General features: G+C 41.3%; 1 protein-coding gene across 1 annotated transcript; it reads left to right on the top strand.

The window, feature by feature from the left end:
* The first annotated feature begins 715 nt into the window (after positions 1-715).
* On the top strand, positions 716-11,048 carry lpla (lipoprotein lipase a). Its single transcript, XM_080536238.1, has 10 exons — positions 716-986; positions 2,227-2,420; positions 2,879-3,058; positions 3,985-4,096; positions 4,859-5,092; positions 6,057-6,299; positions 7,871-7,991; positions 8,651-8,833; positions 9,329-9,436; positions 9,762-11,048. Exons 1-10 carry the CDS (start codon positions 893-895, stop codon positions 9,811-9,813), a joined length of 1,521 nt encoding a protein of 506 aa, XP_080392364.1. The 5' UTR covers positions 716-892; the 3' UTR covers positions 9,814-11,048.
* The last annotated feature ends 5,325 nt before the right edge of the window (positions 11,049-16,373 follow it).

The raw sequence follows: 16,373 nt of genomic DNA on the forward strand, positions 1-16,373 counted from the left end.
AGTGTTTTAGATTGTGTATTTCAGATTGGGGAAAACCACTTATAAATAAATCCTAAATTATGAACGTGATCACTGATTATATTTATTCGGCCATTATGTGCCTACAAAACCGGATGATTGTGTTTGCCAAATGTACAACAGAGTGCATCATTGAGTTTGATTATTCACTGCGACAAATAAGAACACTGTGTGTCTGTGTTTGTTATAATGAAGACTGTAATATAAATTAAATACCGGATATATATTAAATACCGGTGACATTAAATGCTGACATAATGTGACCTAACCCCTAAATAAATTAGCCAATACCAAGCTGATAACTTTCTTCTTAAATTGCACATAATTCAAGCTCTGGCTATAAATTAACATAAAGTACTCTGAATTGAAGTTAAACAGCTTGTAACACATTTCTCTCAGTGTTCTTGCTAATGGAGACATAGAAAGGGCTTTGATTGTCCGTCAGTAATTGTGAATTTGAAAATGGTTCAAACCCATGTACACATATCTACAGGATGTCTGTTATAGGCTTGCTTAATCTATTTATGTTATTGCCAGAGACAGCACAAAATATTAAGACAGACTTGGACGGACTTTTTTTTCAAGGGTGTGCTTTTTCAAACCCAGCCCACTCACTGCAGACCAATGGAATCTGCTTATTCAAATGAGCCCTTCATAAAGACCACTTGGAGCTGCATTGTGGCAGACCTTATAGAACCTTGACCACAGAGCTGACCACCACCATAGGATACTTCACTTTTTTCTATCATTCTTTTTTATTAGTGGAGCCTGAATAAACGTGACCCATTCTAACTGGATATACAGCTGCTAAACAGATATACCAGGAATGTTTTAATTCGGGACTTGACTGAGAAAACAATAAATCAACAATAATATGGGAAAAGAAAATATAAATTTGCTTACCGTTTGGATAATTTTGGCAAAAGTGTGTGCAACTTTTTCATCTTCTCCTGATCCAAGTGGTTTTGGTAAGTATGGAGGGATTGATTGACTGTTGTTACAACTTTTGGGTTAGTTTGAGAGAGGTTGTTTAAACCTTCTGGTGCAATGTTGAATTGCGCTCATAATGTAAACACTTGATCTAACGGGACCATAATTAAAGCAGTCCACTCAGAATGACCGAGAGTTACCCGGCCAAGGGCTTAGGGGAGTCCCTCAACACACCGCATAATGTGGGTACGAACCACTCTGTTTTTATCATGCAAAATCATATCTGATTATATATCCATCCAACACAGGTGACAATGTTTTTGCAGTCTTCTGCGTTTATTACACTTATGTGAAACATTATTTAATTCCATTTCTGAGCATATTACATATTCTTGTTTAAATGTATTCATGATAACTTTCATATAAGGCTTCATGTGGTATTATTAACTGCCGGCTATTTATTTATTTTTTATGTTCACTAGCTTTTATGGATTCAAAGTTTTCATAAAAAATTAAAGTATAGTTGTATTGGTAGAAATATCAACAGTGGAGCAAAAGGGGGCGACACTAACCCGTACAAGACAGCGGTCCCGCGGGTGGGAAGATTATACTGATTGATAAATAACAAAACAAAAAATGTTTTCATGCTGATATGATTTGACCTCAAGATAATCAGTCTATGTACACGCATTTTCTATGACTTTAAAAATGGTTAAACTCCTAGTATGTTGTTTATTTTGGATGTGATTATCTTGATCTTCTGAATTGTGAATTTGTCAAATTGAGTCTAACTATTTGAGGGTTTGAAGGCTAATGTTGGACAGGAATATAAGAACATTTACAGTATGTAGCTATACTGTATAGTCAAGATATGTTTCTGACAAAGAAAAAATAGAAGGACCTTCATTCCTTATTTGTGTAGCCATAAGTGCTGTACTGTGTGCTTCCTTCTAATAAAATATCGTTTAAAAAAAAAAAAAAATCTGACAAAGCCTGATACAGTGGGACATCTACAGTATTTGGGGTTATTCAAACGTTTTATGTTTTATATAATATTATATAACTTCTTCCAGAAATCTGAAATTCTGAGCAAATATGTTCAAAATAGGATTTTATGCATGTTGCACACTTGCATTCTTCCCATTCCTCTGGGTCTATAAGATCACCCTCATCATAGGCTCTTCATGTTATTTTCACATTGAACGTATTCTGAATGTGCCATAGTGTGACATCATGAACAAGACTATTTTACATCATGATCAATCCTTGTCTGTCCAGGTAATACCACAGGGGGTCCCACCTCTGCTTCCTGGATCAATGACTACACTGACATAGTGTCCAAGTTCTCCCTGCGCACCGCCGAGACCCCCGATGATGACTACTGCTACATAGTCCCCGGCCAACCAAAAACCATCGCAGAGTGTGCATTCAACACTGAGACTCAGACCTTTGTGGTCATCCATGGCTGGACGGTAAAAACAACTTCCTTTACTGCTCTGTCAGTCGATCACGATCACCATGACAACACACCATAACGACATTATAGACAGATTGTAAAAGCTTATGTTGTTTTCGAAATGTTTTTCGAGAAGGGCGATCACTTTTTCCATTAACTCATTTTGTTTTATGACTGATTGAACAATGTGAATGACAACGAACTGACAATGAATAATAGATGAACCCCCCAAAAATAGATTGCGACAACAAGTTGCATAATGAGTCGCTACTAGCCAACATAACATCCCTGTTCATAACATCATAGCACTCGTTCATGTGTAAGAACGAGAGAGAGAGACTGGGCGACTTGGCTGGTGTCCAATCAATCGGTGCCCTGATGCCCAGACAATGACAGGAGAGAGAGAGGATAGGGGGGCCTGAGAGAATCACGCCATGCCCCGGCTGACCCCCGTCTCTCTCTGTGTGTATTCAGGTCACAGGGCTGTTCGAGAGCTGGGTCCCGAAGTTGGTGTCGGCGCTGTACGAGAGGGAGCCCAACTCCAATGTCATCGTGGTGGACTGGCTGACCCGGGCCCAGCAGCACTACCCCACCTCCGCAGCCTACACCAAGCTGGTGGGCCGGGATGTGGCCAAGTTCCTGGACTGGATACAGGTGGGTTATGGGTAATACACACACACGGTTGTGTTACAACACCACGTGACGTTAGAATTATAAGGTTCAATTCAATTCAATTCAATTTTTGGTCAAAATTGAGTTTTTTTTTACATAATCTGATCCATTAGGTGTTTATTAATGCCTGTGTGGTGTTATTTTTTAAAATGTTGACATTTTTGAGTTAGTAATTAATCAAATACAAAGGTTCCATCTCACAAAACATAACGGAATGTAAAAACTTTGACTCTCAATATCTCTGAACCACCCTAGACGGAGATAGAACCTTAGAATTCTAAGCTCACGAACACTCTGTGGAATGTACAATGGTTTGGGATCTTAACTTGATTAAAAGCCATACTTGCATGGCATGGCAAACATGCCTTCATATCATAGGATGTGCATGGAAAAGTATGCACGTCGAACCATCAAATAGCTATTGTATGGAGTATTATGCATTGCTAATGCTTCCTTAGTGTCGCAATCCTGGTGCACCTGGTGCATGTCTCACGTTCGGTTTCAGCCCTGTTCACTCTGAGATTGCGTCAGATATGTAGCTAGTGATTTCATTGGTAGCTCTCAGTGATGTGGATAGCTGTTCTGCCTGGTTTTAATTTCATGCGGCTAGTAAAAATACTTTATAGTGATGTTGTTGGCCCCAAATCACCCTCTTATTAGAGTGATTGAAACTGCATGTGGAGCTTAGGCATAAGTCAGGCATATCCTTGTTGTTAGAAGTGGGAAAATATAATGCGTGGGAGAGATATGGAACTCAAGTTCAACAACCTTTTGTTATGATACATTTGGCATGGATACATTTGGGAAGGATTACATCTGGCATTCAATTACATGAGCGGATTGTATGAGGGCATAGTGATGGCTTACCCTTTGCCCCCCCCACTTTCACCCCCCTCCACCCCCCACAGAATGAGCTGCAGTACCCGTGGGAGAAAGTGCATCTCCTGGGCTACAGCCTGGGCGCTCACGTGGCTGGCATCGCTGGCTTCCTCACCGACCACAAAGTCAGCCGGATCACAGGTGAGAACTGAGAACTGAGCAGTGATGTCATAATAATAACTTTGATTTCTATAGCGCCTTTCAAAAACCCAAGGACGCTTTACAATTCTAAAGGGGAATGGTCAGACAGACAAAACAGAAAACAAACAAAGCAAAACAGAAACAGTGACTAGGGGCCAAAGGCCTTGGTGGACAGTAGGATGTCATGATGCTCTCTGTTAGAGTCTCTACAATAGCGGGCTCTCTCTCTGCTGTAGAGCTTTATTTTCCCAATGAGCCTTTCTGTCTATACAAAAGCACACACTTTACACACACAGTTCATGCGCTCTCTACTCTATACAGTTCATATACATCTCAATGCATTCTCACCGTTTGCTATCGTCCTACTAATGTTTACACAGCGACGGAATCTTTTTGACCTACTAAGATAACTAGCATGTGTAACAGTGAATCGTGCCCAGAACCCAGCAGACCATTAAAAACCATAATCATAACGACCACAGTACCTTGCATTGTTTAAAACGTCTGGCTGGGCTTCATACTAAGAGGCTTTCCTAGATGACCTTGTGACCTGGTCTCATGGCCACATGTACTGTACTCTGCTACACGTAGACCCCCATGGTCTCACGTACCACATGTACTGTACACTGCTAGACATAGACCTTCAGCACTGACACTCATCTATTATATATAACTATACCTCTCACTCTCTCTCTCTCTCTCTCTCTCTCTCTCTCTCTCTCTCTCTCTCTCTCTGTCCATCCCTCCTGCCCCCCTTCCCAGGTTTGGACCCTGCGGGCCCCAGCTTTGAGTATGCTGACATTCAGAGCACCCTGTCCCCAGAAAGTGCTCTGTTTGTGGACGTCATCCACACCAATACCAGGGGGTCCCCAGACCGCAGCATCGGGATCCAGAGGCCCGTGGGTCATGTGGACATCTACCCCAACGGAGGCACCTTCCAGCCGGGCTGCGACCTCCAGAACACCATGATGATGATCGCCTCCACCGGCTTTCGGGGTGAGTAAGGCCTACTGTAGAATGGAATGGAATGGAATGGAATGGAATAGAATGGAATGGAATGGAATGGAATGGAATGGAATAGATTAGAATAGAATGGAATGGAATGGAATGGAATGGAATGGAATGGAATGGAATGGAATAGATTAGAATAGAATGGAATGGAATGGAATGGATTAGATTAGAATAGAATGGGTTGTGGGTTCGATTCCCGCTAGGACCATATCTACTGTCTATATATACTGAAAAATGTATGCGCTCACTGCAATCTAAGTCACTTTGGATAAAGGCGTCAGCTAAAAGGCATTAACAATAATCGATTAAAAAGCAGCACATTTATTGTCTAAATCAAAGTAGGGAGGCTGTCATTACTGTGCAGTAGATTATGTAGAGAAGGATTAGCCTCCTTTTCTCAGCCCTGAACATGTTGTAGACATAACACACGGACTCCAGCTGCAGTCACACAGTTACACACACATACAGTTGGTCACCACCGACAGAGACATGGCGAGAGAGTGTACATTAGATAATAATAATAATTCGACAGTTGATCAGAGATTATCAGTCCTCACAGCTGTCTTTTTCATGCATGTTGCTGTCTCGGAAAAGCCGGAAAAGTCTCTCTTGTAAAAATACTTCTGTCTCAATAAAACTTAACCTGGATAGATCTCGGTTCATTTCAATAAATGAAATGTGTCCTCATCGTGAGCTTAGAATTATAAGGTTCTATCTCCGTTTAGGGTAGTTCAGAGATATTGAGCGTCAAAGTTTTTACATTCCATTATGTTTAGTGAGATGGAACCTTTGTATTTTATGAATTACTAACTCAAAAATGTCAACATTTTAAAAATAACACCACACAGGCATTAATAAACACCTAATGGATCAGATGATGTAAAAAACTAAATTTTGACAAAAATTGAGATAGAACCTTATAATTCTAATGTCGCGCTCTGTCGTACAGATATGGACCAGCTGGTGAAGTGTTCCCACGAGCGCTCCATCCACCTCTTCATCGACTCCCTGGTGAACAAGGAGCAGCAGAGCATGGCCTACCGGTGCGGCTCGAAGGAAGCCTTCAACAAGGGCATGTGTCTCAGCTGCCGCAAGAACCGCTGCAACAACATGGGCTACGGCGTCAACAAAGTACGCCTGCCTCGCAGTGCCAAGATGTACCTGAAGACCCGCGACATGATGCCCTACAAAGGTGAGATGGACGGCCATGTACAGTAGTAGAGTCATGAGGTTTTAGTTATTTTATTTTCAGACGAGGGTTGAAGTCAATTGGAATTTGTGTTCAGTCATTGCGAGAGACATGGAAAATTTTAAAAAAAACATGTGAAAAAAAGAGCATTGTATGAATTTGAATTGTCATGTGTATGGAAAGTTTTTTTCATTAGCTGGAGCTAAACCAGTCCTGCAGCCGGTGCTTAACTCAATCTGGTCTTGAGAGCTTTATGAACTGAACACTAAGTTTCTTTAACCCCTGCAAGTTACATTAGTACCCCCCGGCACACACACACACACACACACACACACACACACACACACACACACACACACACACGCACGCACGCACGCACACACACACACACACACACACACGCACGCACGCACGCACGCACGCACACACACACACACACACACACACACACACACACTGTTACTAGTGAAGCCGATACATCTACCCATGTCTTCGTCCATGGCCTCCCCCCACCCACTCTCCTTCCACACATACACACACACACACACACACACACACACACACACACACACACACACACACCCCTCTTCTATCTCCTGTCAGATTGCCACTGCCTGGCCTAGAGTATCTGATACTGTTGCTATTATAATATTATTATTATATTACTGTTGTGGTGTCAGTAGCAAACCAAAGCAAGCTGAGGGATAGAGCCAGCATGCTGCGTAGAGCACATGAACACAGAGGTCACGTGACCTGCAGGTCGCAGGGTATTTCAGGGGCTTGGCGTTGGGTAACCTGACACCACTGCACGTGTCATGGAAAATAGGTAAAAATAGGTAATTGATCAGCACCATAACTGCAGAAATCACGTTGCACACATTGAACGGTTTGGTATCTCATTTTGGCTTGCATTAATTAAAAAAAGAAAAACTATAATGATGCAATTGTTGATCATACCAGTCATACAGTCATACAGGTATACATAGGCTACTTCAAATAATTGAATTTTGCAGATTAGTTGTTGAGCTGTCAATAACCGCCTGTTATGAAGTGTATAGCCAAAATAATTTTCAGATAGCTTCCCTTTATGAAATGTTGTCATCAGATAACGTTTGTGGCACTGCATCTCATCTCCCTCTTGGTACACACTCTTGCATTTCATGTACGAAAGGCGCTATATAACGTTTTACTTACTTACTTACTTACTTACTTACTTACTTACTTACTTACTTACTTACTTACTTGGTACAGCACCCTAGAAACTGTGTTATAATGGAACTATGACAGTATTAGTTTTGGCATACTCAGTCCGATTGATGATAATATGGTTATCTAAAGGTTGCTCTTGGGCGTCAATGATGGGATAATATCCACATATCCACATATCACACTACAAACTGTATGTGAATGTGTCTGTGTTGGGCGGCAGGTGTGTCTCTATGTACACACTCTCAAGGTTCCAAAGATAGAGAGTCTCTCTGTTATCCTCATGTATGTGTGTTTGCTGCTAAATTAAGTCTAAGTTAACTTTCTCTCTCTCTCTCTCTCTTTTCTTTCTCTATCTCTGTCCATAGTGTTCCATTACCAAGTGAAGGTGCATTTCTTCAGCAAGGACAAGTTGAGCTACACGGAGCAGCCTCTGAAAGTGTCCCTCTACGGAACCCACGCTGAGAAGGAGGACATCCCCCTGACCATGTGAGTACTGTACTACTACTACTACTGTACTACTACTACTGTACTACTACTACTGTACTACTACTAAATCACACTATTCAAGCAGACGACCATGGCATAATGTCAAACTGTGACGTTAGAATTATACGGTTCTATCTCCATTTTTGGTCAAAATTTAGTGTTTTACATAATCTGATCCATTAGGTGTTTATTAATGCCTGTGTGGTGTTATTTTTTTAAATATTGACATTTTTTAGTTAGTAATTAATAAAATACAAAGGTTCCATCTCACAAAACATAATGGAATGTAAAAACTTTGACGCTCAATATCTCTGAACTGCCCTAAACGGAGATAGAACCTTAGAATTCTAAGCTCACGAAACGCTAATCAATAAACTGATACGTAAATAAAGGAATTATAGGATATCTGGAAAAACAACAATCTTCTTTCTATTCTACACAGAAAACAAACACAAACTTCTCACTATAATCACAAAAGCAAGGAGTCTAAAACTACAGCATACATACAAACACTAATTTAAACACACTTACTGCAACATTTGATAAAATGCCTAGAATTAAGAGTATCACCTTTCATTTTGACACACCTCCTCAGCTGGGTACTATATACAGTAACTGACCTCCTGACCCCTTGACCTCTCTGTGACCCCCACATACAGACCCTTCCTGGACACCAACAGCACAGTCTCCCTCCTGCTGACTACGGACGTGGACATCGGCGAGCTGATGATCGTTAAACTGCGCTGGGAGAAGGACTCCTTCTTCCGCTTGGCAGACTTGTGGGGGAAAAGCAGTTTCCATATCCGGAAGCTCCGCGTGAAGGCCGGGGAGACCCAGTCCAAGTAAGTTTGTGAATCAGGGTCTTGAGGTCTTTGAGGGTCTATACTCTGCAGCACTCACTGCTGCTTTCCCTCTCTTTCTTTTTCTGGTCAATTTGTGACAATTAGTGGATTTAAATACCTGTGCCATGTCGTAACAACCCTTTTCATTTTTCCAGTTTTGGCACTTATATACTGTAGCGTTCCTGGCTGCCAGTTTTTGGGGAAGTTTGTTTAAGATGTGATGAGACGGGCGCTTAGGTGGCGTAGCCGGTTAGGCGCTGACAATGTAACCTGCAGGGTCCCCGGTTCGATTCCGGCCGGGGACATATCCTGCATGTCATCCCTCCTCTGTCTCTCAACCCATCCTTCCTGTCTAAATCTTCACTGTGTCTGTCAATAAAATGGAAAAATATGAGTGGGACTGGGACCCCACTCAAAAGAAATAACTAAAAAAAATAAAAATAAAAGATGTGATGAGACGACATCACTGATAAGCTTACTTTGGTTTGGTTGCAGGGTGATCTACAGCTCGAAAGACGGAGAGTTCGCCTACCTCACAAGAGGGGGAGGCGATGCCATCTTCGTCAAGTCAAAAGAGGACAACATGAGCCGTAAGGACAAAAGGTAATGTACTCTATCCCCTACCATCATATCATCATATAAAGATTGTTGGGTCTTCTTTTATCATAGAAAACAGGACTAGAACCACTGATGCAGTACTGACATTCTACTTTCGGAAGGTTGTAAGTTCAAATCCTGCCTGAAACCACACCACTACTAGTGTGCCCTTGAGTAAGGCACTTAGCCCTCAGTTACTCCAGGGGGAATGTCCCTGTAATTCATAATTGTAAGTCGCTTTGGATTAAAAGCGTCTGCTAAATGGCAAAATTATAAAAATTATAAATTATACTTTTGACCATTCTGACTCTCTTTCTCTCTCTCTCTTCAGGATGCACAGGCTCAAGATGCAGGGTAGCCTCTTCAAGGAGAACGCCGCGTGAAGGAGCGCTACTACGCTACGTTACATTTAGCCAAAGCTAGACAGAATCTGCTGTGAGAAGAACTCTGCCTGAGAATGGATTAGAAGATGCTAGCATCTGAGCTGTACTGTATGCTGTCCGCCTCCCATTCTACGTCATCTAACCTCCATCCCCAAGCACAGCCTAGCCTACCTATCACATCCCTCCATCCCTATAGTGCTTGGAGTCAGCTCGTGAGCTTTGTCTTTTAATCAATAACCACCGTTTGAGGAAAATGTTACAACTGCCATTCTGTGCTTTAAGTATATTAATGTTATACACATTTCAATGGTCGTGTTTTTGCCTGTATGAGCTTGGTCATTTTATTTTAAGGTTTGAACAAGATTCAAAGTGATAGGCATAGCTTCCGCTTTATAAAAGCTTTTTTGACCACATCTCTTTATTAACACAAGAAGAATCATCACGTCACTAATGATGTCATGTTGTTGCCCCTAACGACTAACTGCTCTCATATCACCATAGGGACCAAAGACACTGTCTACTGAATCGAATAACGCAGTGATCCATGTAAATAGCTTTTTTCAATCAGTATTATGTGGAGTTGTTATTGTAGATCTCTCAAATTCTCTCTGTGTTCTTCGCTTGCATTTGGTTATTGTGTTTGGCACTGCGGTCACTTTAAGGGTTTCAGTCAATATGATCATTTTAATCTGTTAAACTGGATTACTGTGTTTTTGTTTTGTACTTTTATTAGTAGTCACCTGACCTCTACAGAACAGAGGTCATATGCAAAATTCTGATGTCAAGCCTCAGACCTTAAACCTCACTCACTTCCTTCCTGAATGGGTCACGTGGAAACAGTATTTACCTCAACCCTATTGGTCAAGCATGCCTTTTGGAAACATGCATGCCCATGTCTTTTGAAAAGGTCGAACAAACGCAACACTTAGAAGACTGCCCTTCATGATAGCCACAATACATCCCAAGAATATTTCATATTCTATTTATTGAATGTACCTGTATATATATTGTATATTAAGCTTGTAATATATTTGGACAGGTTTCCATTGCTGTCTGTGTTTTTATAGATTAAGCATTGTGATGATTTTATGAGCGTGGTCGTTTTGGGTCAGACTGATCAAATCGGTCTTCCTTTATGCCTGATGTTGTGATGTTGCATTTAATTGTATGAACTGAAATGCAGTGCACTGTACGAAGAACAAAACTGAATACTTCAATAAAGTGAATGCATTATATACTCTGGTGTACCTGGATTTAATGACCTGGCCCCACATGTTATGCTCGCTGAATTTATTTTTATTAAAAAGGAATATGTGAGAACAACTACTATCAATAATATAGCTTACATTAACACATCATATTTGGCTACTACACCATTCATTTTATGAATACTCCTTTGACGTTTTATGCTCTTTATTGAGACATCCTCACTTAAAATGAACACAACTAATATTTCCACGTCCAAGAAGACAATATCATAGTGTTCATCATAATATTACAAGTTACACAATCACACTAGAATTTGATTGACAGGGGTAGTGGCTACTGTGGTGACATTCCTGACATACCTCAGAACTTCTTCTGTTATTACTCCACTGCTTGAAACAACACACCATTGGAGGTAGAAATCTGAGAACAGGCTTATTGTAATAATACATTACATGGAATTGAATAGGGCATGATATCAATCACGTGTACTGTACGTCTACCAGCCTCCTCTGGGACACACAGTGAACTCATTGTATCATTGTACTCGTTGTATCTGACAACTGTTGCTCCTAAGACACTCATAGTTATCACAGAGCCTATCAGCCAAAACAGATTGTGTAACAGGATGATGTCAGGAAAAAAGAAAACATGTTTTTTCTGTACACTGAGTTGGGATATTCATGGAATATTCCCAAATGTGTGTTTAAGAACGTGAGGACATTGAGCAATTCTGAGAAAATCAGAGGGAATGACGCACATTTTGGTCAGAACTGATTTACAGCTCTGTTGTGGAAAAACAACATATGCAACATTTATTTTCAGATGTGCTATTTATGCCTGAGTGATAATGTTGTAATCAGTCTTTGATTACTGTATCACTTTCATTAATTTACATCATAATCACGTGGTAATACGCTGAACTAATATGGAGGAAGGTTGACCTAGTCCTAGATCATGGCTAATGACATAGGCATGTCAGGGCTAATGTGATGGCTAACAAATTACCTGATTCTGTCATAATTACATTGTAATACGCTGAACAAAGGAGACCGAAGTCATGGAAGACTCAAAGATCATCTACCTTTAGGCTAAGAGTTCTTCTTCAAGGTTCAATAACAAGTTTACATGTCTCAGCTACAATTCCATGACGATAGGGAGGTACTGTCTAGCACACATGAACTTGTCGACCATCAGGCTCATAGACCTGTCACTTAATCCCCTCTGTACATCAAGGAAATACTCCCCACTCAACTCGAGTGTTGACCCTAAAAACATGACTTTTAAAACCATCACTATACACCACTGACCCCAGCTGCCCTGAACAACGTGTTATTGTAATTTTCCATGACCATGACAGTTCCATGACAAAGCCACACAAAACAAAAAAACTTAATGGAAATGGTCTGCACTTATATAGCGCCTTTTTTGCTGCTCCAAAGCGCTTTACAACAGCCTCTCATTCACCCATTCACACACACATTCACACACCAATGGCGGCAAGCTGCCATGCAAGGCGCCGGCCGGCCCCGCTCACTGGGAGCAATTTTGGGGTTCAGTGTCTTGCCCAAGGACACCTCGACATGTGGCCAGCCGGGGCTCGACCGCTGATCTGCCGACCTTGTGATCATTAGACGGCGACTCTACCTCCTGCACCACAGGCGGAATTAATTTGGTTGGAGGATTGGAATTGTTTGTTATAATTGAGAGATGCTCCTCATGGGATCTCCACTTCCTGGCGATTACTACACCCACACACACTACTACACACACTCACACTACTACACACTCACACTACTACACACACACACACACACACACACACACACACACACACACACACACACACACACACAGAGCAAGATAAACAAACAAATCTGATATCTTCTCTGATCACATGGTTTGCAATATCCTGAAGTCTTCCAAGCCTTCCAAACACGTGCCGATTATGACTAAACCGACCCCTAAAGAACATTCTGAGAACATTCCAGAATAGTATGTAATCAGAATAGTATGTAATCAGAATAGTATGTCATCAGAATAGTATGTCATCAGAATAGTATGTCATCAGAATAGTATGAAACTATATACCACAACACCTTGTGGTATATCGATATGCGTGTATAACCAAACTATATCGCTGTCCCAACAAATCAGTCCATTCCATTTCAATTCAGAGAGATTGGCTTCACTGCAGTGGAACTGACTGCATCTGTTTTTCTACTTGACTGTTCCTGCTTTTCAGGGAAGATGTGGTCATGTTCCTAGAAGAGTAACGTTACATTCGTTGCCAACTGGACAAGGAACGACAGTAAGAGAGTAGCTTATGGTGGGAAGCAGGAGCTGGGTTTGGGTCAGGGGTGGGACGAGTACTGAGATATGAAAAACATGAGAAATAGACTGAAGCTCAGCTTCTACCCCAGGGCCATCCAGGCCCTGAACACAGCAAAGACCTAGGTTCTGGGCCATGGACAGTCTGGACGGATTGATGGCAGCTGCTGGATTGAAAATCAGGTGTAGTGCTGAGGCACAAATGTGTACATTTCAAGCCTGCAAACTGCGACACTTTAAATGAATGTGCAATAACACTATGTGCAATATGACAACCCTAGGGTACATAAGGTTGCAGAGAATAGGAAATGTTAGAATAGGTATAGCATAGCATAGAGTACAGCAATAGGTTAGAATAGGTATAGCATAGCATAGAGTACAGCACAGTTTTTTGTACAGTATAGTATAGTGGATAGTGTACATAGCCTTTATTTATGTAAACCAGCTCCTTTCCCTTCTTGTTTTTTTTCAGTTTTTTTTTTCTTTCCTAGCACCAGGGGAGCCCCCCCTCCCAAATTTCGTTGTATGGTACCTGTACTATATCAATGACAATAAAGACCATTCATTCATTCATTCATTCATTCATTCATTCAGGAGCTGGGCTTGTGTCAGGGGTGGGAAGAGTACTGAGATACTCAAGTCCTGTTGCTTCAGGGAAAGTTAACTTAAGCAAATGTAAAAAGTAAGAAACAACTTAAGTAAGAGTAAAACAAAAAAAGTACATTTGTGTTATTTGTCTTTCAAAATGAAAACTTTACATTGATTATTACATTTCATTAGCATCATCATATCAAATTAAATGTTATGACTGACCATCACTCAGATTTTGTGCATGGTTTAAATTGATTGGCCTGTTTACTGTGCTCACTATCTACCCTATTACACTTTACAGTAATGAGAAACTTACTCTCTGATGGTTTTTATCAGGTTACCTGTTGCCTGGAACCTTCCTTAGTGCTGGTTGGACAACAACTGGCCATAGAGGCTGGTCACACTGGTCACCCTCACCATGTCAACACTCCTGACCCCTGGCAGAGCAGGTGACTGCTCGTCCTAGGCACTGACCAGGTGCACCTGCACACTTTTTAGGTAATGGTATGAATGTATGACCTTCTGATGCTGCCAATTACAACTGGTACCGATCACATGTTCTTGTGAGCGTTCCGTATCCCATCAACACACTGCTCCCGAGAGGTGTGGGGCGGCTGTGTCTCAGGAGGTAGAGCTGCCGTCTAATGATCGCAAGGTTGGCAGATCGGCGGTTCGAGCCCCGGCCGGCCACATGTCGAAGTGTCCTTGGGCAAGACACTGAACCCCAAAATTGCTCCCAGTGAGCGGGCCGGCCGGCGCCTTGCATGGCAGCTTGCCGCCATTGGTATGTGAATGAGAGGCCGTTGTAAAGCGCTTTGGATAAAGGCGCTATATAAGTGCAGTCCATTTACCATTTACCAGGTGTAAAAGAAAAGACGATGTCATACTGATATAGTGTATTCTTTTCCCAGTACAATGCAACACAATTCAATACAATACACCTTATTTATTTATTTAGCTTTCTTTACAGTGCAGTTCTACCAGTGGATGTCCTCAGAAAGAGTACACCGAAGATAAACAACATTTACACAAACATTTACCAGAACGTGTCCATGGAGATCACTCAGGGAAGGTACGCATGATTAAACAACGCATCCGGTCAATATTTGCACTGCATCACCAAGGAAAGTAGGTTAAGGACATGGCCAGGGGTAGAGCTCATTCACAAAGCACATTGCATTGGATCTCGACCATTATTTGAGTGAAGTTCGACCCTTTCCTCTGATTGCAGGTTCGATGAGACTGGAAAGGTGGAGGTGATGGTGACTCCAAACATGGTGATGGTGATGATAAACATGTATATACCAGGCAAAGGGGCGGGTGGAAGTTTCTTTAGGACAGGGCTATAATGTCCTCTAGGTGTCTTTCCACTCAAGCAAGTGTGAGTTCCCTGAAAACTGTATTTCTATGGCCTGCCTTGGACTTCAAAGCATTCTATCAATGGCCCCGGGCCTGAGCTGGATTACTCTTCCTGCTACGACTGGTGGATTGATGATTCACTTGCTTAGTATTCAAATGTATTGATTGTAAGTCGCTTTGGAATAAGGCATCTGCTAAATGCCAAAAATGTCAATGTAAATGTCAATGTTTGGAAACTCACCCTGGTTTCTGACTGGAATTAGGTTGAGGTTTACACGTGGCACCTCATAAGATGATGGACCTCTCCAGTTATGCCCTTAAACCCCTCATGTCCTCACCTAATATCACCTCTGCTGGGAGACTGGTCACTCAAGCAGATATGACTCAGGTGGAGGAGGTGCTTCTGTCAACATCTTACGTCTTACTGAACTTGGATATATGAAACATTGCAAAATCACAATATTAACACAATATTTGTTTTCCTTCATGACACTGCTTATGCTTATACATTATTTATCAAAGATATCAATGAGTTGTTTCAAAATGTATGTTAATACAACCATAGCAACGTTTTAATAAGTACATATCCAGGCTAATTGACATTGTCTACTACTAAAGCTATGTGATACTTTGTGACTGTGTACATTTTTTTATTTTTATTTTTTTATATCTGTATTGTGAATTGCATAGGGGACCAAAATAAACATTCTCAATTTGTAAAAAATTACTTTCATTAATACAAACTCACATCTTTGCACATTTTGCTGTGACTCAGAAATGGAAATGAGAAGTGATGCATTCATGAGTGCGCATCTCTGCCTACTTACTTATGACGTTATTTGAATGACAATATCTCTCTTTAATAAACAGGTAACAAAACCGGCCATGTTTGCACATGAACACAGTGGTTGTTATAAAATATACAACTTAAGCAACCTTATTATTCACTCATTCCAACGCTTTCACGCCTAAGGGAAAGCGACCAATGGGTTGGCGACAGACGCAGAGGTACTATTTAAGAACTGGACCGTTGTTCAAGGTGTCAGAATGAGATCGACGCTCCGCGCGCAGCC

This window comes from Nansenia antarctica (genome assembly GCF_963989245.1).
Source record: "Nansenia antarctica genome assembly, chromosome: 7".
Taxonomy (NCBI): Eukaryota; Metazoa; Chordata; class Actinopteri; order Argentiniformes; family Microstomatidae; genus Nansenia; species Nansenia antarctica.